We start from the raw sequence: 23,565 nt of genomic DNA on the forward strand, positions 1-23,565 counted from the left end.
CGGGAGGGTGTGCGCAGGCGTAGTAGCTGTGTTTTAACCCCGCCGGCAGGCGCTCCGCGCAGCACTGCCCAGGGAGCCAACTGTTCTGCGGAGCTAACCAGGTCCGCGCTGCTAACCAGGTCTGCGCTTTATCCCTATCCCTCTGCTTTCCAGTTGGTGCTAACCAGTCATTTAAATAAATGTTTTATCAAGAACTGAGTTCAAATCAACCAGTGCAGCCTTTCAGCACTTTGTCTTCCTGGGGTGTCAGCGCTTTTTTTCCCAGGAAAGACAAGTTCACTAGACCTTTACTGCGGCGCGTCACACTCCTTCACTTACTGCTTTGGGCAAGAAAAATTGGGGGTGTGAGGGGCGCGGGAAGAACTTCGTAAAATCAGCAGGAGTTACAACACTCCAGAGCCCCCTGCAAAGGGTATGGTATAATGTCTAGAAGACTCCTTCCCCTTCTAATCCAGGGAGTGGCTCATGTAACTGCTCTTGGACTTAAGCAGAGAAATGTCAGTTATATTCCCCCACTTTGCATATAAAGCTATAAAAGTTATGAGGTGGAAGAAAGGAAGTAATGTTGTAGGGGTAGAGCCTTTAATTGACCAAGGAATTGGGTGGATTGATGAGCTATAGAATTTTGAAATTTTGGTGTGGAGAAAAGAGCTGGAGCGAAATTACTTACAAAGTCTTTTGTTTTTTTATTTGATTACTTCTTCCAAAGGAAGAAGATTCAATCCTTCTGCATCATTCAGAAGCTCTGCACAAGGTAACAAGTACATACTAATTGCTTGGAAAATATATGGATATTGTACCAGAAGATTGGCCAAGTAGTAGCCATTTCTCCAAATAATGACCTTCTCAATTGTTCAGATACCTTAATTATGAATATACTGGATAACTGATTTTTAATCATTCCTATAGAAAAGAGGAGTGTCAAAGATAATATGATAGTTAATATTTATTGAGTGCTTTTTAGGTGGGAAAATTGCTCTACCTGCTTTCTATGTATTAACTCAATCCTCACAACCACCATTTAGGTTGGTACTGCTATGAGCCCAATTACAGATGAGGAAGTTGAGGCATGAGAGGCTAGATAACTTGGTCAAGGTCACACAGCCAGTAAGTGGTGGTCTAGGTATTAAAACCCAGACAGTTCAGTACAAGATTCTTTCCCTCCAAAGTCCTGTAATACTTCTACCATGCCCCTTTATCAGCTGATGAAGCAAAAATTAGGCTACTCTCTGGTTGGGAATGGATGACAGATGGTTTCTGGTCCATGTAAATTTTTTTTTTTTTTTTTGTGGGCCCTCTGGTGTGAGGTCACTCCTGCCTGGTTCCCATCCCCTTTGTGATGTGGGCCCTCTGGTGTGAGGTCACATCTGCTGGGTTCCTCACCTTTTAATGATGTGGGCCCTTTGGTGTGAAGTGGTTAGTCCATGTAAATTTAATTCTCTTAAACTACCTTAGGCAGCTTAGGCAGCTTTGTGAAGTAATTGAAGAAAAAGTACCCTGTTAAAAAACAAAACAAAAAAATAGTTTTAGGGCTTCCCTGGTGGCGCAGTGGTTGAGAGTCCGCCTGCCGATGCAGGGGACGCAGGTTCGTGCCCCGGTCTGGGAGGATCCCACATGCCGCGGAGCGGCTGGGCCCGTGAGCCATGGCCGCTGGGCCTGCGTGTCCGGAGCCTGTGCTCCACAGCGGGAGAGGCCACAACAGTGAGAGGCCCAAGTACCGCAAAAAAAAAGAGAAAAAAAAGAGTTTTAATGATGCTTCACATTCCACCATTAGAGATTTTTTACTTAAAACATTATTTCTATTTTAATTAATTTATATCTGTAATCATTTACACCTTAATGTGAGTGAAATTATCAAAAATTTTTTCCTCAAAGGCTTTATGATCAGGAACACTAGAAAGTCCTGGGAAGCTAGCAACAGGAGCTCTGAAGGTAAACACTGCTAAATCCATAATTTTATTTAGGGTTGGCCTTAACTGTGATCCTTATGTGTGAAATATAAGTTTAGGTAAAATTGCCTTGGAAGGCAAAAAACTCATCTAAGTACTACAATTTCATGAAAAAAAGTGATTCTCTTAGATGTATTTTTTCTTTCTTTAAAAATGTTTTCAAATGAAGCATTTCAAACATACAAAGAAACAAAGAGAGAGCTACAGTGAACCCCGATATACCCATTACCAAAATTCAACAATTATCAAGATTTGGGCATTATGTTGTATCAGTTTTTCTTTCCTTCCTCATCTTTTCTTCCTTTCTTTATTCCTTCCTTCTCTCCTCCTTCCTTGCTTCTTTCCTTCCTCCCTTCCTCCCTCCCTCCCTCCTTTCTTTCTTTCTTTCTTTCTTCCTTTCCCTCCCTCCCTTCCTTCCTTCCTTCCTTCCTTTCTTTCTTTCTTTCTTTCTTCCTTTCCTTCTAAAAATTTTAAAAGTAGAGCCCCAGACACCATTTCATTTTCTCCTATATACTTCAGTTTGCATCACTAAAAACTGTACATTTTCTTACATAACATTACAAAACCATTAATGGTATTCCTTATAAATCGACAATAATTCCATTTCCTATGTAGCCCATTGTAAAATTTTACCAACTGTCCTAAAAAATATGTTTTACAGTTGGTTTGTTTGAATCGGTTTTCAAACAAGATACAAGGTTACATTTGGTTCTTACATCTCCTGAGTTTCTTCTAATCTCCTGTATTTTCCCTCATGACACTGACATTGTGGCAGAAGCCTGAGCAATTTGAGCTGTAGAGTATGCCACATTTTAAATTTGCCTCTTTGTAGCATCACGCACTGTGCTCATCTATCCCATATATTTTCTGTAAATGGAAGCTGTTTTTAGAGGCTTGATTATATTCAGTTTCAATTTTTTAGCAAAAAACCTTTCTTTTTTTTTTTTTTTTTGCGGTACGCGGGCCTCTCACTGTTGTGGCCTCTCCCGTTGCGGAGCACAGGCTCCAGACGCGCAGGCTCAGCGGCCATGTCTCACGGGCCCAGCCGCTCCGCGGCATGTGGGATCTTCCCGGACCGGGGCACGAACCTGTGTCCCCTGCATCGGGAGGCGGACTCTCAACCACTGCGCCAGCAGGGAAGCCCAGTGAAAAAAAAAACTTTTATAAGTGGTATATTAGTTTTCTATTGCTGCTTTAACAAATTACCACAAACTTAGTGGTTTAAAAAAGCACACTTTTTTTAACTTTCAATTCTATAGGTTGGAAGTCCCACATAGATCTCACTGGGCTAAAATTCCTCTTTGGGCCGGGCTGCATCCCCTTCTGAAGACTTGAGGGGAGAGCTTCCTTGCCTTTTCCAGCTTCTCAAGGCTGCCTATATTCCTCAGTTCTCGTCTCCGCTTCTCCAACTTCAAAGTTAACAGGTTGAATCCTCCTCACATTGCATCATTCTGAACTCTTCTTCTCCTTCCTTCTTCCCTCTTTTAAGGACTGTTGTGATTACTGGGGACCAAGTGGATAATCCAGGATAATCTCCTTTTTTTTAAGGTCAGCTAATTAACAACTTTAATTCCATCTGCAACCTTAATTCCCCTGCCATGTAACCTAACATATTCACAGATTCTGGAATTAGGAAATAGACATCTTTGGGGGCAGGGGGAGCAGGGCAGGGGGAGCAGGCATTATTCTGCCTCCCACAAGCAGTAATTCATTTTGAATCCTGTCAGAAGGCACATAATCTTTGGTTATCCCCATTTTAATGTTGTTAAAATGTATCATTAATTTTCATCTGATAGTTTTGTCTGTTGATGACTCTTACTTTAATCAATTAACTAGGGATTACAAAATGATTTTATAATTCTATCATTCTTTCTACATTTATTTGCTAGAAATTTGCTGGAAATCTTCTGTAAAGAATAATTTTCCCTCATCAATGAGAAATACTGGATATCCAGAAATACACTTCACACTGCAAAGGCAGGATAAATGCTTAATTCTCTTATTTAAATTATCCTTTTTTCAAAGGCCCACTCATATTATGGAAGGTAATCTGCTTTACTCAAAGTCTACTCATTTAAATGTTAATCTCATCTAAAAAATACCTTCACATCTAGAATAATGACTGACCAAATATCTGGGTACCATGCCCTAGCCAAGTTGGCATAAGTTTAGAAAATACTCTTCTCCTCTTGTGTATCTCCTTTACTCTCACACCACTGTCACACTCACAGTATTTCTGACACCAAATGTGAGGGGGGGGTTTACACACACCTAGCAATTCTGTGACACCAGATGGATGTCAGGCAATTAAACTCAATTCTGACACTATCTATGTGGAGACAGCATCCGATCCAACAGATTTAAGGCTCAGTCCCACAAGACTGCTCCTCCTTCGGTTGCCAATTGCAACGCCAGGTTGTTACTATGGTTCTAACCAATCATCTAGAAATATAAGGTTCCCGCAGTCCTATCCTTGGGTTCAATTAATTTGCTAGAGCAGCTCACAGAACTCAGGGGAACTGACTTACTTACTGTTTGCCTGTTTATTATAAAAGGATACGATAAATGATACAAGTAAACATCCAGTCGAGAGAGGAAAAGTATTGGGTGGGCCAAAAGGTTTGTTCATCTTTTCCTGTAAGATGGCTCTAGTAGCACTTAGTTGTCTTTATCATTTGAAACAATTTTGTTAGATTGTATGTGACAGCTGTCATATCAGCGTGCATTTAAAAAAAGACCTATCAAAATTGGTGAATTTTTGTGTAGCCATTTTAATATTGAAGATAGAAGAAAAACAGCAACATTTTCAGCATATTATGCTTTATTATTTCAAGAAAGGTAAAAATGCAACTGAAACACACAAAAAATTTGTGCAGTATATGGAGAAGGTGCTGTGACTGACTGAACACATCAAAAGTGGTTTGTGGGGACTTCCCTGGTGGCACAGTGGTTAAGAATCCACCGGCCAATGCAGGGGACACGGGTATGAGCCCTGGTCTGGGAGGATCCCACATGCCGCGGAGCAGCTAACCCGGTGCACCACAACTACTGAGCCTGCGCTCTAGAATCCATGAGCCACAACTGCTGAGCCCCCATGCCACAACTACTGAAGCTCACGTGCCTACAGCCCGTGCTCCGAAACAAGAGAAGCTACTGCAATGAGAAGCCCACTCACTGCAATGAAGAGTAGCTCCCGCTTGACACAACTAGAGAAAGCCTACACACAGCAATGAAGAACCAACGCAGCCAAAAATAAATAAATAAATTAATTAATTTTAAAAAAAGTGGTTTGCGAAGTTTCGTGCTGGAGATTTCTCGCTGGATGATGCTCCATGGTCAGATAGACCAGTTGAAGTTGATAGTGATCAAATCGAGACATTAATTGAGAACAATTGTTATACCACGCAGGAGGTAGCCAACATACTCAAAATATCCAAATCAGGCACTGAGAATCATTTGCACCACCTAGGTTATGTGAATCGCTTTGATGTTTGGTTTCCACATAAGTTAAGCGAATAAACCCTTCTTGACCATATTTCCACATGTGATTCTGTACTGAAACATAACAAAAACGTTCCGTTTTTAAAACAAATTGTGACGGGCGATGAAAAGTGGATACTGTACAATAATGTGGAAAGGAAGAGATCGTGGGGCAAGCGAAATGAACCACCACCAACCACACTAAAGACTGGTCTTCATCCAAAGAAGGTGATGTGTATATGGTGGGGTTGAAAGGGAGTCCTCTATTATGAGCTTCTCCTGGAAAACCAAACAATTAATTCCAACGAGTACTGCTCCCAGTTAGACCAACTGAAAGCAGCACTCGACAAAAACATCCAGAATTAGTCAACAGAAAATGCATAATCCATCAGGATAACCAAGACCGCATGTTTCTCTGATGATCAGGCAAAAACTGTTACAGCTTGGCTGGGAAGTTCCGATCCATCTGCCGTATTCACCAGACATTGCACCTTCAGATTTCCATTTATTTCGGTCTTTACAAAGTTCTCTTAATGGAAAAAATTTCAATTCCCTGGAAGACTGTAAAAGGCACCTGGAACAGTTCTTTGCTCAAAAAGATAAAAAGTTTTGGGAAGATGGAATTATGAAGTGGCCAGAAAACTGGCAGAAGGTTGAATATGTTGTTCAATAAGGTTCTTGGTAAAAATGAAAAATGTGTCTTTTATTTTTACTTAAAAACCAAAGGTACTTTTTGGCCAACCCAATATGTAGGAAGGGGCATGGAGTTTCCATGCCCTCTCCAGGTGTGCCACTCTCCCAGAACCTCCATGTGTTCACCAACCCAGAAGCTCTCCAAAATCCATAGTTTGAAGATTTTTATGGAGGCTTCATCCTATAAGCCTGACTGATCATTAACTCTATTTCCAGCCCCTCTAACCCTCTAGAGAATGGAAGGGTGAAGATTCCAAGCTTCTAATCATGAGTTGATTTCTGGTGACCAGCCCCAATCCAGGAGCCCACCAAGAGTCATCTCATTAGAACAAAAGATGCTCCTATCACCCAGGAAATCCCAAGGGGTTTAGAAACTTAGGAACGGGAATCAAAGACCAAATATTAGAACTAAGGATGATCCTAATACTCTTATCACTTAGAAAATTACAAGGGTTTTAGGAACTCTGTGCCAGGAGCTGGGGCAAAGGCCAATATACATTTTCTATTATTTCACAACATATAGAAGGAACCATCACAGTGTCAAAGTATGCATATTTAGATAACAAAAATGTAAAGAAATACAAGAAGTGAAACTATAAAAGTCAGGAAAGCAGTTTAAATTTGGGAGGAAGAAAGAGGTTGTAATTATGATTGGGGGCATAGAGGAACTTATAGGGTGGCTGGAAAAGTTTTAATGTCTTGACCTGAGTTAGTTGCAACAGTGTTTATCTTAAAACAGATTATATTCATAATATACAATATGTAATAATTATTATTAGCTACAGATTTGTTTGGTATAGTTTTTAACTGTAAGCACTTTACAATAAAAAGTTTAAGTGTTACCTGTTACAGGTAGAGAACTAATGGTTACCATAGGGGAGAGGGAAGGGGGTTGCAGTTAGGGGTAGGGGATTAAGAGGTACACTATTATGTATAAAATAAGCTACAAGGATATACTGTACAACACAGGGAACATAGCCAATATTTTATAATAACTATAAATGGAGTATAACCTTTAAAAATTGTGAATCACTATATTGTACACTTGTAACTTATATAATATTGTACATCAACTATACTTCAATTAAAAAGTGTTATATATTAAAGAGGGTTTAAATAAAGCAGTGTTTAACATTTTGAAGTTAAAAGGTAGAATATAATGAAGTAATGACCCTGACATTTTGTATAGCTCACTATCTAATTAGAGATAATTTCAAACTTCAGTGAATATTTGAGTAATAGTACCCTTGTTTGAGTAAAGATACATCTTGGTAACTATTTTTAAGTGAAAATCTCTTATTTAAATGAATAATTTCCATTACCTTTAAAAAATCATTGTATTTGAATTACATATGCATGCATTATTATCATGGAACTATCAAGCCGGGGGGTTGTTACAGAATGAATTATTTGTGTCCTCCCAAAATTCATATGTGGAAACCTAATCCCCAATGTAATGGTATTTGGAGGTGGGGCCTTTAGGAGATGACCAGGTCTCAAGGGTGGAGTCCTCATAAAAGGGATTAGTGCCCTTATAAATTAGACCCCAGGGAATTCCCTAGTGGTCCAGTGGTTAGGACTCTGTGCTTTCACTGCTAAGGGTGCAGGTTCGATCCCTGGTTGGGGAACTAAGATTCCACAAGCAGCACTGAGCAGCCAAAAATAAAAAGTAAAAAAAATATAAATACATAGAGACCCCAGAGAACTCCCTCTGCCCCTTCTGCAAGGTAAGCCCACAGTGAGAAGACATCTATGAATTAGGAAGCAGGGTCTCACCAGACACTGTATCTGCCAGTGCATTGACCTTGCAGCCTCCAGAACTGTGAGAAATAAGTTTTGGTTGTTTAAGCCACCCAATGTATGGTAGTTTTGTTATAGTAGCCTGAATGGACTAAAACAATGGGGATTATGAAATATCACTTATCCATCTCCTTTTTTCAGATCAGAACTGCATGGAAATTATTTCAAAATAATATGATTTTTTTTCTTTCCCTTTCCTTAAGTTTTTCCATCTGCTCACCTTTCTCCCACTCTTATCTCTTCTTTCTACTCTTTCAAAATACCAGGAAGCTAACTAATGACCCTTAAGCTTTAGGGGCCCCACTTGTACAAGCCCTTGCAAAGGTCTAGTAGGGTCCCTAGGAATGTGTCTACTTGGGTATGTTTTTGTAAGGTCTGCATAAGTAAGGTCTACAAGTGATCAAGACTCTTCCCCCTTAGTCATATATCCCCTCATATCTGGTGGCATTGAGTGGCTGTAGGCATTTTGAGGATTCAGCCACAATGAAGCTGAGTTGGGGATACAGTAGTTTGGGTTAGCAAGGCATAGTTATTGGTTCAAAATCACTTCCACATCTAGATAAGTTGTTGCTCCCTGTCCTGTTGTAGGAATGGCTTCTAGGAATACTTCACTGATTCATCCTACAAGGTGACATGAAGGGGTAGGGCTCAAGGTCACATCACTATGTGAAGATGTCTTACAGCAAATGATGCTGGAAGTACATGGATAGTGAAGGAGGTACACAACAGTAAGCAGAAGTTTCATGGGTGCCTAGTCAGAACAAAAGAAATGTTCTCAGTAATGCAAAACATTCGACTATAAACACAAACTTTTCCTTTTTGGTGAGGGTCATACATAACAGAATTTATCAGAATTCCTGTATTTATAACCTATGTTTATTATATTAGCTTTCTTTTCTCATGATTTCCCATTCTAAATAATCACTTTTATACCTTAAAAATAAATAAATAAAGGGCAGCTATGCCATATATAAGTGTTTCAATGGTATTCCCAATACTATATCTTCCTGATGTTTATTTTTATTTTGTCTTGTACAATAAGAACATTTGGGCTACTTTGAGAAAGAGCAAGGAAGCATTTATGCAGCAGATCCTTTTTGGAGGGAAGAATAATGGTAACAAAGTATTTATTTATTGCTAGTAGAGCTCTTTTTTTGTTTTTGCGGTACGCGGGCCTCTCACTGTTGTGGCTTCTCCTGTTGCGGAGCACAGGCTCCGGACGCGCAGGCTCAGTGGCCATGGTTCACGGGCCCAGCCGCTCCGCGGTATGTGGGATCTTCCCGGACCGGGGCACGAACCCGTGTCCCCTGCATCGGCAGGCGGACTCTCAACCACTGCACCACCAGGGAAGCCCCAGTAGAGCTCTTAATGAGGTATTTTCTCTGTAAAAATGAGGGAGAGGTGGTGGGCTGTAATATTTCTCTGACCTTAATTTAGCAAAAAGAAGGCCCTTTATTTCACTTATTTTTTTCTTACTTTAAGCAGAATAAAGGCATTAACTAGAACCATGCTGGGTGAACAAAGTTATAAGCAGATATTTTTCTACTTTTAGGCCACATTGAAACAAACATACTACCTGAAGAAGAAAATTAGGTACTATAAAATCAAATTGAAATATATATATTCCTTAAGCACATTTTAAATATCATAATTAAGTGCCCAGGCCACTTAGAGTAAAAACTATTGTGTCTTTCCTCAAAGGATAATTTTTATTTCAACCTGGATGTTAACTTTCACCATTTTCAGGGCTGCCTTTAACATCTGAATACAACCATCAAACCTGTACTTGCTGTGGTAATGAATATATATAGGCTGCCTGGAGGTCTAAGTATGAACTAAATAACTTGGCATATCCTGGATGCTTCAGGGCAAAGTTCTTAAAGGTCCTGTATGAAATGTACTCTGAGTTCTGTCCAGCTATCTATCGAAAGAGTCTGGAAACATCAAGATTTGGCACTCCAAAAGCTGCCCGAAGTATAGCAGCTAACTCCTGTTCGGTTATGAAACCATCACTATCAAGATCAAAAAGCTTAAATGACATGTGCAGAATCTTTTCAGTGTTGGCAGGATTGCATAGGACAGTCAGACCTATCACATACTCTCTGAAGTCTATGCTGCCATCATTATTCCTGTCAAAGAGGGCAAAAAGTTGTCTCAAGGGCTCTGAAATTGGGAGTTTCAAATAGTTCGCCAACTCTGTAATTCCTATCTTCCCTCCTTTTGAGGCAGCTGCAATTGTAGCACATTCATCCAAACACTGATGAATATTATCCCAATCTAACATTAATTTCTGGCTAATTTTTGTAAATTCAACCAAACCGCCTTCCATGGGTAGTCGAAGGTTACCTGCAGAAATCATCAGTCTGCAATCTTCATAAGTGTGATCTGTCACAGGCACCCCAAGAGCATTGGCCATGATGATCCTCACTGTATTATTGGCAAAAAGGACGGGGTCTTTTTTTTCTCGGTCATTTGGGATATAAACGGGCATAAACTCAACTTCTACCCTGGTGAAGAGTTGACTCAGGGTCAATATACAGGTCTGGAAGCCTGTAAACCCCTGCCAGGTCCAGGTCACGGTGTCCAGGGTGTTTGGCTACCTGAGCAGCACTGGCTGCACAGGAACACCTGGAGAGAAGGCCCCTAGTTTAAAGTGACCAGACAGCTGCGGTTGGTACACACTCCTTCCAGGAAAATCAGGATCTGTGGCCACTTCCTATCAGATGTCACTGGCCTCAGGATTTCCTCCCGGGTATTCTTCCTCGAATTGGGGTCATCTCAGGTCACAAGCACCGGCTGCGTTGACAGTAAGAATTTCCCAGCCACGGGGATACGCACATTTTGACTCGCAGAGACCACCGAGGGGAACCCTGCTACGACACAGGCGACTGCGTCAAAGAAACTGGAGTGCGGTGCTGCAACGAAGATGCAGGCCTCGTCTCGGGTTGCCTTTATCCCTTTCACTTTAACCAGGAACCCTGCTGAAAAAAAGTCACCTGAAACAAGAACTTGAGAGTTGGCTGCACCAGTCTTCTTCTCCAACTCCTGGCGGGCTTGGTTGGTCGAGCACGACGACCTATGGTGGAAAGCGCAGCCACCGGCCAGAGGAAGATGAAGAGGACGGCGATGTAGGACACGCGCACCGGCACCAGCACAGCCCCCATGAGGACGATGTAGGCCCAGCGCCACGCGCTGATGTGCGTCTGCTGCGTGAAGGGGTTGTCCACGGCCGGTGGGTACAGGGACTTGCTTGTGTCTTGGCTGAGGGTGGATTCCAACACCGCAGCCTCGGAGTCCGAGGTGGGCTGTGCCATGAAGCCCACTGTTCCTTAGTCTCAGGACGCCTGTAGCTTGGATCTGGGGGCGGCCCCCGGAGTATACCCCTGCCCCATATTTAAGTGCTCTTTCCGTTCGCACAATTAGAACTCTTTGAGGCAACTGTGGGTTAATAGACAATGATATATTACCTTTAAAGTAAGAAAAATAAAAAATGGTAAATGATGTAACAGGAGAATTAGAATCATATCAACAGCACAATCTTTTTTGCTTTTTGTAAATGGCCTCCTTTTGACATATATGCTTAATAAATTATTTTCACATAATTTCTGAAATTTACATTAAGCATATTTATATACCTACTAAGGATGAATTAAATAGATGAATATTTATTAATCACAATTTTTTAATTTAAATGCCATTACCAGTCAAGTTTACTTACAGTGAGATGCTTTGGCAGTTGGTAAGTCAAATTCATTTACTCTTCCTACAAATGGATCTCTTTATGCTAAGAGGTCCAACTGATGGCAACCTTGAGCCTTTATATCTGTTACAAGTACTCTTCTACATCCACTGAAAATTAGAATACATCCATTATCATAGGCCAGGATTACCCGTGGCACGTTTTGATGCGTACTGTTAATATTAGTCCAGATGAACTGGTCAGCATTCCAAACAGACATAAGTAACAACAACGAGAAACCTTAAAATCACCTTTGTCAGAAACACGTTTTCATTAAAATAAGTCAGGATTACTTCATTGTGTCACCACACACGGTCAATAAAGTCTTGTTCCTTCCTTTGTTGCTGCCCTTTGAAAACGATCAAGAGGGAAGCATAATTCAAGTCGGTGTGAACGAGGCTCTCTGCTAAACCTTGTAGCATTTGCTGTATCAAATATTCCTCTTTGCTAATTTAAATTCCTCCAGAATTAAAAGTCAAATTTTAAGTTTCTGAAAGATGTTTCTAATTATTGGAACACAACAGGTTACCCATAAAACAGAAAGAGCAGTGTGGATACCAAAGCCGGTTAAACAGAATGTGATCTAAGTGGAAAGATTATGGGCTTTACAACCAGATGGATCTAGGTCAGATCCTGGTTCCAACCCTTGTACTGTGGGCACTGGCCAATCTCATTTTCACATCTGTAAAGTGGTGATACTCCCTACCTTGCGATGTTATAAGGCACAAGTACTCCCTACCTTGAGATGTTATGAGGCACAAGTACAATGTACATAGAAAACTGGGCTTTTATTGGTAAATACACGTTGCTAGGATACAATGATGAGAATTCTTAGGGACATTCCACTTTCTTCTGTCACTATCAGAACTAGGCTTAGTGAGGGAAACATTCCTTTCACCAGCTTAGTTTTATTTGGGAACACAGTTGTAGTCTTTAAGGAGCCATGATTTGGCAGTGTTACAGGTTGTCTCCCGTGCCAGATGAGAGCAACCCAAGAGAATGAGTAGTAATCCCTTGAGTTGGTCTCATCCTCTATTCTGTAATTCTTCCTGCCATTTTTTTTTTTTTGGCCATGCCGTGCGGCTTGTGGGATCTTAGTTCCCTGACCAGGGATTGAACCTGGGCCCAGCAGTGAAAGGGCTGAGTCCTAACCACTGGACTGCCGGGGAGTTCCCTTCCCACTCTTATCTGTAAGGCTCATTAATACTTTTGAACCCTTGTTTGATTTAACTGCATTCTGTATATGGTTCTTAAGGGAAAGATCAACATTACCATGCCATCTTCCTTTCATATTTCCCGCACAGTGCCTAGCAGTGTATCAAATATATTATTTATTCATTTAGCAAATATTTGAGTTCCCACAATGAGTCAGGCTCTTATTCTAGATGCTGGATATATGTCAGTTAATAAAGCAAAAATCTCTGCCCTGTGGAGCTTAGATTCTAGTGCACATAGGAAGTACAGTATTCAATCCTTGTTGCATTAAATGGGGCAAAAGCACATTTTGATCTTTTTTCTAAATCTCTCACCAATTTAGCTGAAGAATTAAGGCAAGTAATTTAATGGATCTGCTTCCCTACAATGTTTAATAAATATATATGTATATATAGAATCTTCATATCCTCTTTTGTTACTCTTCCCAGTGTAAGTAGTGTTTATGGCCTATTTTAAGATGCACATTCATCTTGTCATATCTGCCTTCAGACTAATAAATATACTATAAATCCAAGAGATTTGATAATAGAATTTTTTAACGGTCAAAAAATAGTAAAAAGAACTTTGGAACAATAAAATAAAAATTTATACCATTGCAGTTTTGCCTTTTAATATGGCACAGCTAATCTTTAATATACATTTGTAAAAGGCACCATATATTAACAGGGTAAATAACACGAAAAACCAAAACTGAACCACTTTCTCCAACTTCCTTTTTGTACAAGTGTGTACATTTTAAGGCAGATGCTTTTCTGGGCAAAATACAACAAGAAAAAAACCAACATTATGTTACAAGTTCACATGTTCTCAGATTTTTCTTGATGTCATTTGTCAGGATATTTATTTATGATAAAGCATATTAAAACAATTTTTCCTAATGAAGCTTAAAGAAGTTGATGAACAATTTAAAAAAATTATTTAGAGATTTCATTACAGACTCGTCACAGAAAAAGCCAGTCTTTTCTCCTTGTTTCTTCTTTTAGAAATGTCCATATCAATTTGTTCACTATGTCAGGTTGTTCTTGCTGGAGCCCGTGACTGGCCTCTGACAAAATAGTTAGCCTGAAATAGTTCTTAACGTAAATCTTCGTGCCTTCAGCCATCTCCGCCTCCATAAATGCGTCTTTCTCTCCCCACAGTAGTAGTGTTGGAGTGATCACCATGTGATTCTTGAGAGGCAAGCAGCTATAAAAACAAAACACGTGGGCTTGAGACTCACTGTAAACGTTAAAATAACATTCCCCCAAAATGTTTCTTTAGGCCACAGATTTTTAAGGAGGGCAATATCACCACCAAAGGGATGAAAATTTGTTCTTGGGAGAGTGAAAAAAAAATTATGCTTTTTATATATAAACCATGAGTATACACACAGTACATAAACAGATATTAAAATTTCATGGGGTGGGGGGCAATTAGGAAAAAAAAAATGCCTAAAAAGCCTCTGAAGGGAAGTGATGACAAACAAAATGGTTGAGAAACACTGCATTAGGCAATCAATCTGTACAATAAAAAAAATTAATGGTCTATTTAAGAAAGGGCCAGATAAAAGTTTTAATTGGATCAGCCGTGCAAAACTTATAATGCAGGCTATAAATTAAATATGAAATTCATCACTATGAAGAATAATTTGCTTCAAAAAGATAACAGAATTTCTGAATAGTGTGATGAAAGGGAGCTTTAAACAGTGTTACTATTTAAACGTATTTCAATTATCTGTTGGATAATCTAATGAATTTTATGTGAAAATTGGAACTGAAAAGTCAGAACATATATACGGAATGAGCCTTAATACTACATGATACTATATTTATTTCGCAAGAAGATTCTTTTTAAAATATAAAGTTTTTATTGTGTATTTTTTAAATACAGAAAAGTATAAAGAATAAAATCATGCATAATTCCATCATTAAAAAATGGTCATTTTCTATGCATATCGTTGAAACCATAAGTACAATGCAGTAAATATACAGTTTATACACAGTATACACATGCAAATTTCATATTAATTTATAATAACTTTCTTGTTTCATATAGTTTTTCAAAAATAATTGTAAAACATACTATTTTATGGCATAATAACCCATAAATGACTGTTCCTGTATAATGGAATATTTAGATTATAGCATCACTTAAAAGAAGGGGATGTTTGTTTGTTTGTGGTACGCCGGCCTCTCACTGCTGTGGCCTCTCCCGTTGCGGAGCACAGGCTCCGGACGCGCAGGCTCAGCGGCCATGGCTCAAGGGCCCAGCCACTCCGCGGCATGTGGGATCTTCCTGGACCGGGGCACGAACCCGTGTCCCCTGCATCGGCAGGCGGACTCTCAACCACTGCGCCACCAGGGAAGCCCGGGGATGTTTTAAGTGATGCTGCAATTAGCATTTTGTGCCCAAATCTTAGTTGGCATTTCAGATAACTTCTTTGGGCTAGAGCCCTGGAAGTGGAATTCCTGAGCTGAAGAGGATACATATTTTTAAAGCTTTTGACAACTTCTGCTAAGCTGTTTTTCAGAAAGGCGGGATGGTATTAATTACAACCCTGTTAACTAAGAATGAGAAGGAACATCTAACTAGACACTCTCCAGCACTGAATTACATTTTTGCTAGTTACAAAAAAGCTTGACTTGAGGCTACTTGGGGTTGATAAGATGCTGCTGGAATATGAAGGATATCACATATGTCCACCAAGGTCTTAACTTTTGATTCCCATGCAAGTGGCCATCATTTGGTTCTAATGCTCCTAAAAATTAAGTTCTTGGTGAATGGGTAAACTGATATAAAAATATATCTATACTTAATTATTGATACATGGATTGCTATACAAACTTGCAAGTCACTTAAATTCTGGAGCTCATAAAGTGTTCCAAAACAAAACATTTTCTAATAGTTACCTGCATATTTAACAACATGTGAGCATGTAATAGTTGAATTAGTAAGGAAAGGGGACTATTAGTCCCTATTAAAAGGACTATTAATGAAAAAGTAAAGAGGAATATAAATTCTTCACCAGATCGAATTGAGGGTAAAAGGGAGGAGTTTTCAGAAAACTAAAAGAAAAGCATATTCTCTGGTCCTGAGGTTTCAAATTGTTAAATGTCACATGAAACGTAAGTTACAGATAAAACAAAGTATGTACAGATAGGTGACTGTAGTTAATACTGTATTACATATTTGAAAGTTGCTAAGAGAGTAGATCTTAAAAGTTCTCATCCCAAGAAAAAAAATTATATGTATGGTGACAGATGATTAACTAGACTTACTGTGGTGATTATTTTGCAATACATACAAATATCAAATCATTATGTTGTACACCTGAAACCAATATAATGCTATATGTCAATTATACTACAGTATAAATAAATAAATAAATGAAACAAAGAAAAACATTAAATATTTTAAGAGAGTAGGTTTTAGTATACTAAGCTAAAGAACTTAATGGAAAATACTTGATAAAATAATTCTTATTAAAAATAATCAGTAAATATAGTTCTGAAGAACCTAAGGCCAGGACAGGAATAAAGACGCAGATATAGAGAATGGACTTGAGGACACGGGGAGGGGAAGGGTAAGCTGGGACGAAGTGAGAGAGTGGCATGGACATATATACACTACCAAATGTAAAATAGATAGCTAGTGGGAAGCAGCCGCATAGCACAGGGAGATCAGGTCCGTGCTTTGTGAGCACCTAGAGGGGTGGGATAGGGAGGGTGGGAGGGAGACACAAGAGGGAGGAGATATGGGGATATATGTATATGTATAGCTGATTCACTTTGTTATATAGCAAAAACTAACACACCATTGTAATGCCATTATACTCCAATAAAGATGTTAACAAAAATCAAATACTGGCTCTGTATGGAATTAATATTTTGTTTAGTTAAAAAGAGCAAATTATACTGACCTGAAGATGTTTCGGTAATGGTTGATTGGACCATTTAACGCTCCAGGTTGAGAAAAAACATAAATATAAGCTTCAAGATCTTCTGCTGTTAATCGACATCCTTTTCTTCCAATGCCAGTGCTGTGACTAGTAAACAGATGTTTCAAAGCCTGATAAGTGAGAAGAGAATAATTAAAACTCTTCAGTTACCTAATAGTAACTAAATACTTGGCTTTTGAAAGAGAATGATGGTCAGTGTGCAGTGATAGCGCCCAGTTTCTGCTCTAGCCAGGTTGGAGACCTCATTGTTTACAAGCACATTTTATATATTTCTGCTTTCCTGGCTTTATTTTTGATATTATTCCCTTTTAATCCCCCATGGACACTTCACCCTTATGAAAAGTATCCTGTCTTCTTGGTGTCTCTTCACATTCTACAAGGCTGAGCTCAAGTACTATCCCTGCTCTAAAGCCTGATATTCCAGTTAACAGTTTATCTATTTACTGACAACCAATCCACACACCTCCCCCTAAATTGTTTGAACTTCTTTTGATCACAACCTAGAGTAACAAACACATTTTACATCATGATCCAGTTCGTATCTCTACACATATATGTCTGAAACAAAAGTTTAAAGAAATAGCCCTTACACTTATTACAGCATGTAATGATATTTTCAATTCTGTTCTACTTTATTTTTAAAAACTCAAATTGCAAGCCACTTTACTGAATTGCAAAACTTATTTCATGACTCACTAATGGGTCTCCACCTACAATTTGAAAAATACTGCTCTATACCAGCATTTCTCAAAGTGTGTCTCTAAACAATCTGAATCAGAATTATTGGGATTCTTGTTTAAAATTAGATCCCTCAACCCCAAAACACCCTTGCAAAAATATGAAATGACATGTGCAGGAGGTGATTCATTGAAACATTATTTGTAATAGAAAAAGAATGGAGGACTTCCCTGGCAGTCCAGTGGTTGAGACTCTATGCTTCCACTGCAGGGGGCACAGGTTCGATACCTGGTTGGGGAACTAGGATCCCTCATGCCCCGTGGTGCAGCACAGCCAAAAACATTTTTTTAATTAAGAAAATAAAAAGAATGGAAACAAATGTCTGTGGGGGGTTGGATGAATAAACTATGGTATAGATACACATTGGTGAATTATGTGTTCTTAGTACTCTAAGAGAAGATGGAGATAATCTCTATTCTGATGATGGAGTCATCTGCAGGGTATATTGTTAACTGGAAAAAAAGCAAGGGTAGAAATAGTGTTTATAGTATGTTATCTTTTGTGTGAGAAGGAAAAGATAAATATATACATATTTGCTTATATTTTTAAAAAGAAACAATAAAAAGAGGAAACAAAACTAACCAAAATGGTTTTCGATGGGAGACAGAATAGGATGGAGACAGAGAAACAGAGGAAACAGAGACAAGTGAGACTTCTCTGAATGTACCTTGTTCTAGAGTTTTGACTTAGAACCATATAATGTTTTATATAAAGTCATAGAAGTTAAGTGAAAATGCTGTCATCTTAAATTTGCTTTGGAAATGTGAATAAGAACTCATATTTTTTTTCTAAAAAATGTGTATGTCTACATTCTGTCCAATGGAAAGATCTAGAAGCAATGAAAACTCAGTAACAATGATCACCTTGATACCCAAACTGTGGTCTCTAAATATCATTTCCTGCTAATAGGAGCCAGAGTTCCTTCAATAAATGACTGATTCCAGATCTGGAACAGGAAAAAAATGATGACCTTAGGACATTAAGGAAGCAAGCTATCCCTGACTAAAGGGCTCCTGTGTCAAGAGGACATAGGAGCCAACCTGAAGGAGTTCACACTTGCAACAATTTGGGCATCAAAGAGAATAATGACTGTAATCAATTGATAAATATCAAATATATTTTTAAAAATCATGAGCTCATAACGATATGAAAAAAAAACCCTCATTGGTTATCAGTGGAAGTTTCTAGGGCACCAATTCATTACTCTGGAAGTTGTTTACAAAGGGAAATAATGAAGCATTTGTCCTGCCATTCTTGTGGGAACTGTATTTCAGAATAACCAAATATAGATGTGGAAATTCCTCTTTATACATGAATTCCAGTTAATAAAAGCAGAAAGAATAATATTGGGTTGGCCAAAAAGTTCGTTCAGTTTTTTCCATAAGATGGCTCTAGTAGCACTTAGTTGTCTTTAACTTTATTCGAAATAATTTTGTTGTATTGTGACTGCTGTCATACTAGCATGCATTAAAAAAAAAAAAACTTATCAAAACTGGTGAATTTTTGTGTAGCTATTTTAACATTGAAGATGAAGGAAAAAAGCAACGTTTTCGGCATATTATGTTTATTATTCCAAGAAAGGTAAAAACGCAACTGAAACTCAAAAAAAGATTTGTGTAGTGTATGGAGAAGGTGCTGTGACTGAGCGAATGTGGCAAAAGTGGTTTGAGAAGTTTCTTGCTGCAGATTTCTCGCTGGACGATGCTCCATGGTCGGGTAGACCAGTTGAAGTTGATGGTGATCAAATCGAGAAATTAATTGAGAGCAATAAACGTTATACCACGCAGGAGATAGCCGACATACTCTAAATATCTAAATCAAGCGTTGAAAATCATTTGCACCACCCTGGTTATGTGAATCGCTTTGATGTTAAGCTAGGTGAAAAAAAACCTTCTTGATCGTATTGCTGCATGCGATTCTCTACAGAAACGTAACAAAAATGTTCCGTTTTTAAAACAAATTGTGATGGGCGATGAAAAGTGGATACTGTACAATAATGTGGAACGGAAGAGACCAAAGGCTGGTCTTCGTCCAAAGAAGGTGATGTTGTGTATATGGTGGGATTGAACGGGAATCCTCTATTATGAGCTCCTTCTGGAAAACCAAACGATTAATTCCAACAAGTACTGCTCCCAATTAGACCAACTGAAAGTGGCACTCAACAAAAAGCATCCGGAATTACTCAACAGAAAACACATAATCTTCCATCAGGATAACCAAGGCCGTACGTTTCTTTGATGACCAGGCAAAAACTGTTACAGCTTGGCTGGGAAGTTCTGATTCATCCGCCATATTCACCAGACACTGCACCTTCAGATTTCCATTTATTTCGGTCTTTACAAAGTTCTCTTAATGGAAAAAATGTCAATACCCCGGAAGACTGTAAAAGGCACCCGGAACAGTTCTTTGCGCAAAAGGATAAAAAATTTTGGGAAGATGGAATTTAGAAGTTGCCTGAAAAATGGCAGAAGGTAGGGGAACCAAAGGGTTCAGTAAAGCTCTTGGTGAAAATGAAAAATGTGTCTTTTATTTTTACTTAAAAACTGAGGGAACTTTTTAGGCATCCCCATAGAACTAAAAAAATCACTGTTTTCTAAAGAAATAATGAACCTAGGCCGTGACGATCAAGGTATGCTAAAGTTATTTGGTGAAAGGTTGGTTGTTAGGCAATTTGGATAGGCTGACAATTTGTGAGTCCACTGGTTAGTGTTAACATTACTAAAACTGGGACAACTAAGCATTATGTGCTTCCCTGATGTGACGCATTAGGAAATACACAGAACCACCTATAAAATATTCTTGTCAAATTAAACAGTCTAATCAAGCCTCTAGATCAGTAGCACCTATGAAGTAGGAAAGACAAGGCTTAGCAGAACTAGTTAAATAACACCATGATGAAGCAGTCAGTCAAATCCAAAATGTGGACCATTCCTCAGGGCAAATGAACAAATTTCTTCTTAAAAAAGTGATGGTAAAAAACAAAAGGAAAGAACCGTTAAAGATTTTAAAATGCATAACAAACAAATACAATATGTAGACCTTGTTTGGTTCCTGATTCAAACAAATAAAGTGCATAAAGACAGTTGAGACAATTAAGAGAATTTGAATGGGCATTAAATGATTTTAACAAGTTGTTCATTTTGTTAGCTTTGATAATGGCACTGGAGTTATGTTCTTTTTTTAAAAATAGTCCTTATTGTCAGAGGTACATGCAGAAGTATTTCCAGGTAAAATAATATTATGTCTTTTTTTAACCTCCCTAAATATTTAACATCATGCTGGACAAACAAGAAGCAACTAATTAACTTCGAAGAAATAGATACTATATATGACTCCTGGTGTCAGTGTATATGGTACACCAATACCTGCAGGCTTAATTTTGTTTGGGGGTTTTTTTAATCCCAAGGGCTTCCACTTCTGCTACTGTCAAATTCTCTTACCTGGCATTCATATTCTTTCAACTCCCCATGGAATGTTCTCTAGAAAGAAGTATGCCTGTAGGGGAACAGGCTCTCAGAAAAAAATTGAGTTAACACCCAGGCACTCAAACATATGAATAGAGAATGTAAAAATAAGTAAGCCTATCGATGAAGCCTTAGAAACATTTATTAAGTTTTAGCATTTGTCTGTTTTCTTTTCCCTTTTTTTTTTGGCAGCACTGAAAGGCTTTTGGGATCTTAGTTCCCCAAGTAGGGATTGAACCCGGACCCCCTGCAGTGGAAGGGTGGAGTCCTAACCACCTGGACCACCAGGGAATTCCCTGTTTTTCTTTCTTAAAGATGGATTTTAATTTAAAATGTTTCTCATTAACATTATTTGTTTGACTTATTTTTTTGCATAGGAGGAAATGCCTATCAGTGCATAACACATAACAGATGTACAATAAATGATTATTTAAAATAAATCATAACAACATAAGCAGAACTGGTTTTCTTGGGTTTTTTGTTTGCTTTTAGTGTTTCAGTCTATGTTTTATTTTTGACCTCCTAATTTTGTCATCCTCTTGGGCACCAGTCTTTCTTTTTTTAATTGAGGTATAATTGATATATAACATTATATTGGTTTCAAGTGTACAACATACTGATTCAATATTTGTATACACTGCAAAATGATCACAGACAATAAGTCTGTAACATCCATCACCATGTTTGACTTACCTTGAAATCATTTATGGAAAACATAAATTCTGGGAACCATGGTATTTGGAAGAAATAATAATAGCTGGATTTGAACAGCTGGGCAGGGTGTCGTAAAATATATTCTGAAATTAAAATATCGTGTTAGACCTTATCCAAGGGGTATGAATTACTTACTATTGAAATAACTTCTTTTTAAGGCAATTTCACCTTTGAGATGATCCCATAAAAGAATCTACAAATAAGGCTTCTGTATATTTCTCTTTGGAACAATTTCTATGTTCTTATATTTTATTTTGGATATTTTTGGTATTTTAAATAATTAAAGCACTTTAAATAAAAAGAAAGTTCCACTTTATGAAATGTTGACTCAGAAAGGAACAGGAAACCCAAAACAACACTCCCTTTTCTCCAAGGTCATTATCAGTGACCAAACACTTTTCCTAAGGATACATGGGGAAGTAATTTTCCCTTGTTGAAAAGATTTTCCTTACAGGCTGATTTGAATATCTTATTCATTTGGCCTCAACAGAAACTAAAGCCTTTCCTTTAAATTCATTCATGTATTGAGAAAATTCATCCATTCAATGAATCTTTGAATATCTACTGTGTGTGAGGGGATTTAGCATTGAACAAGAGAAAAGAGGTTCCCATTCATAAGGAACATACATAATAAATAAGTAATGAATACTTAAAAGATCATTTTAGTTAGCAAAAATACCATAAAGAAAATAGAACAAGGTAATCTGATTGAAAGTAATGGTTGGGTGGTGTGAAGGGACTATCCTTTAGTAAAGGTGGTGGAACAGGTTTCTCTGGGGATGTGGGATAAGCCTTGAACGCAAAGATCTAGGAAGAGCATCAAGAACAGAAAGTAGGTACTGGGCTTGGCACATTCAAGAAGCAGAAAGAAGGCCAGTGTGGCTGATGTGTAGTGAATGAGGAGGGGGAGATGGTATGAGTTTTAGAAAAAAACGCAGAAACCCAGTCAGGTAAGGCCAGAATGATAAAGATTTTAAGTGTTTTGGGAAGACACAAGTTTTAAACTAGGGAGTAATGTGATCATACATATTAAATGTACATATTTTTTGTGTATTGTATACTATACTTTTATTTTCCTTGCTATAGAGGTGATTTTTTTTTCTTATTTCTAACTGTGTAACTGTACTCAACATGGTTAGAGTTTTTAGAATTATGATTCTCAGGTAAGTGGAGCACTCTTGTGCTATACTTTTTTGTAATGTCATCATCGAATAAGATTTATTCAGCTCTGCATTTAGAGATATCAATACAGTTAAGGGAAAATACAGTCATATTACTTGAAGACTTCATATTGACCTGACCAGGGTTGAACCTATTATTGATAAGATAGTTCCAGAAATATCCAAGTATTTTCTTACTGAAATGACCAATTACAGTTTGTCCATATAGCAGCACCAACAAAATAACATTTACTCTAGGGTCCTGATCAATTGAACAAGCATGTAGCACAACTTCTATTGACTAATGCAACTGAGAGAAATATGATGAACCTCAGTTAGATATTTGATTCCTAAGCAGCCATGCTATTACCTCAGCTGAGATAGGACAATTGAATATGTATCTGAAATTTAACTTTTATACTTATACAGTATTTATGTAGTCATGTTCCCTTTCTCCCTCACCTACTTTAATTTTGAGGAAGAAATAAAAATATGTTTTTCTGAATTTTTTGTTCCCTGGAGGGCTACTGTGGGTCATGACAGTACTGAACCTCAGAAAATTTGACAAGGGTAGTTAAAGAGGACAAAATTATAATTTTTGTCAAAACCAAATAAAAGTGTGCCTAGCCATTGTTCAGTTTTTTTATTTGTTTTTAATCACTCTTAAGATTAAGGG

The 23,565-nt window shown here is 38.2% G+C and overlaps 1 protein-coding gene, 1 long non-coding RNA gene and 1 pseudogene across 3 annotated transcripts in view; 1 reads left to right on the plus strand and 2 right to left on the minus strand.

Moving 5' to 3' along the window:
- The window catches only part of LOC141279773 (uncharacterized), a 25,515-nt gene continuing 1,950 nt past the window's right edge, over positions 1 to 23,565 (plus strand). The window contains exons 1-3 of one of the 2 annotated variants that reach the window (XR_012334622.1): positions 1 to 119; positions 710 to 754; positions 1,876 to 1,898. This is a non-coding gene — a long non-coding RNA (uncharacterized lncRNA). Of the gene's footprint in view, positions 120 to 709; positions 755 to 1,875; positions 1,899 to 23,565 lie in introns of those variants that run through there. The other variant, XR_012334623.1, reaches the window with a different exon arrangement.
- On the minus strand, positions 9,677 to 11,236 carry LOC101328324 (lysophosphatidylcholine acyltransferase 2B-like; annotated as a pseudogene).
- EPHX4 (epoxide hydrolase 4) overlaps positions 13,769 to 23,565 on the minus strand; it is a 24,375-nt gene continuing 14,578 nt past the window's right edge. Inside the window, exons 5-7 of the mRNA XM_019919231.3 lie at positions 21,709 to 21,812; positions 16,775 to 16,923; positions 13,769 to 14,061 (exon numbers count right to left, since the gene is read on the minus strand). Of these exons, the coding sequence (XP_019774790.2) occupies positions 13,818 to 14,061; positions 16,775 to 16,923; positions 21,709 to 21,812 (497 nt within the window). The 3' untranslated portion in view covers positions 13,769 to 13,817. The remainder of the gene's footprint in view (positions 14,062 to 16,774; positions 16,924 to 21,708; positions 21,813 to 23,565) is intronic.

This window comes from Tursiops truncatus, chromosome 1 (assembly GCF_011762595.2).
Source record: "Tursiops truncatus isolate mTurTru1 chromosome 1, mTurTru1.mat.Y, whole genome shotgun sequence".
Taxonomy (NCBI): domain Eukaryota; kingdom Metazoa; phylum Chordata; class Mammalia; order Artiodactyla; family Delphinidae; genus Tursiops; species Tursiops truncatus.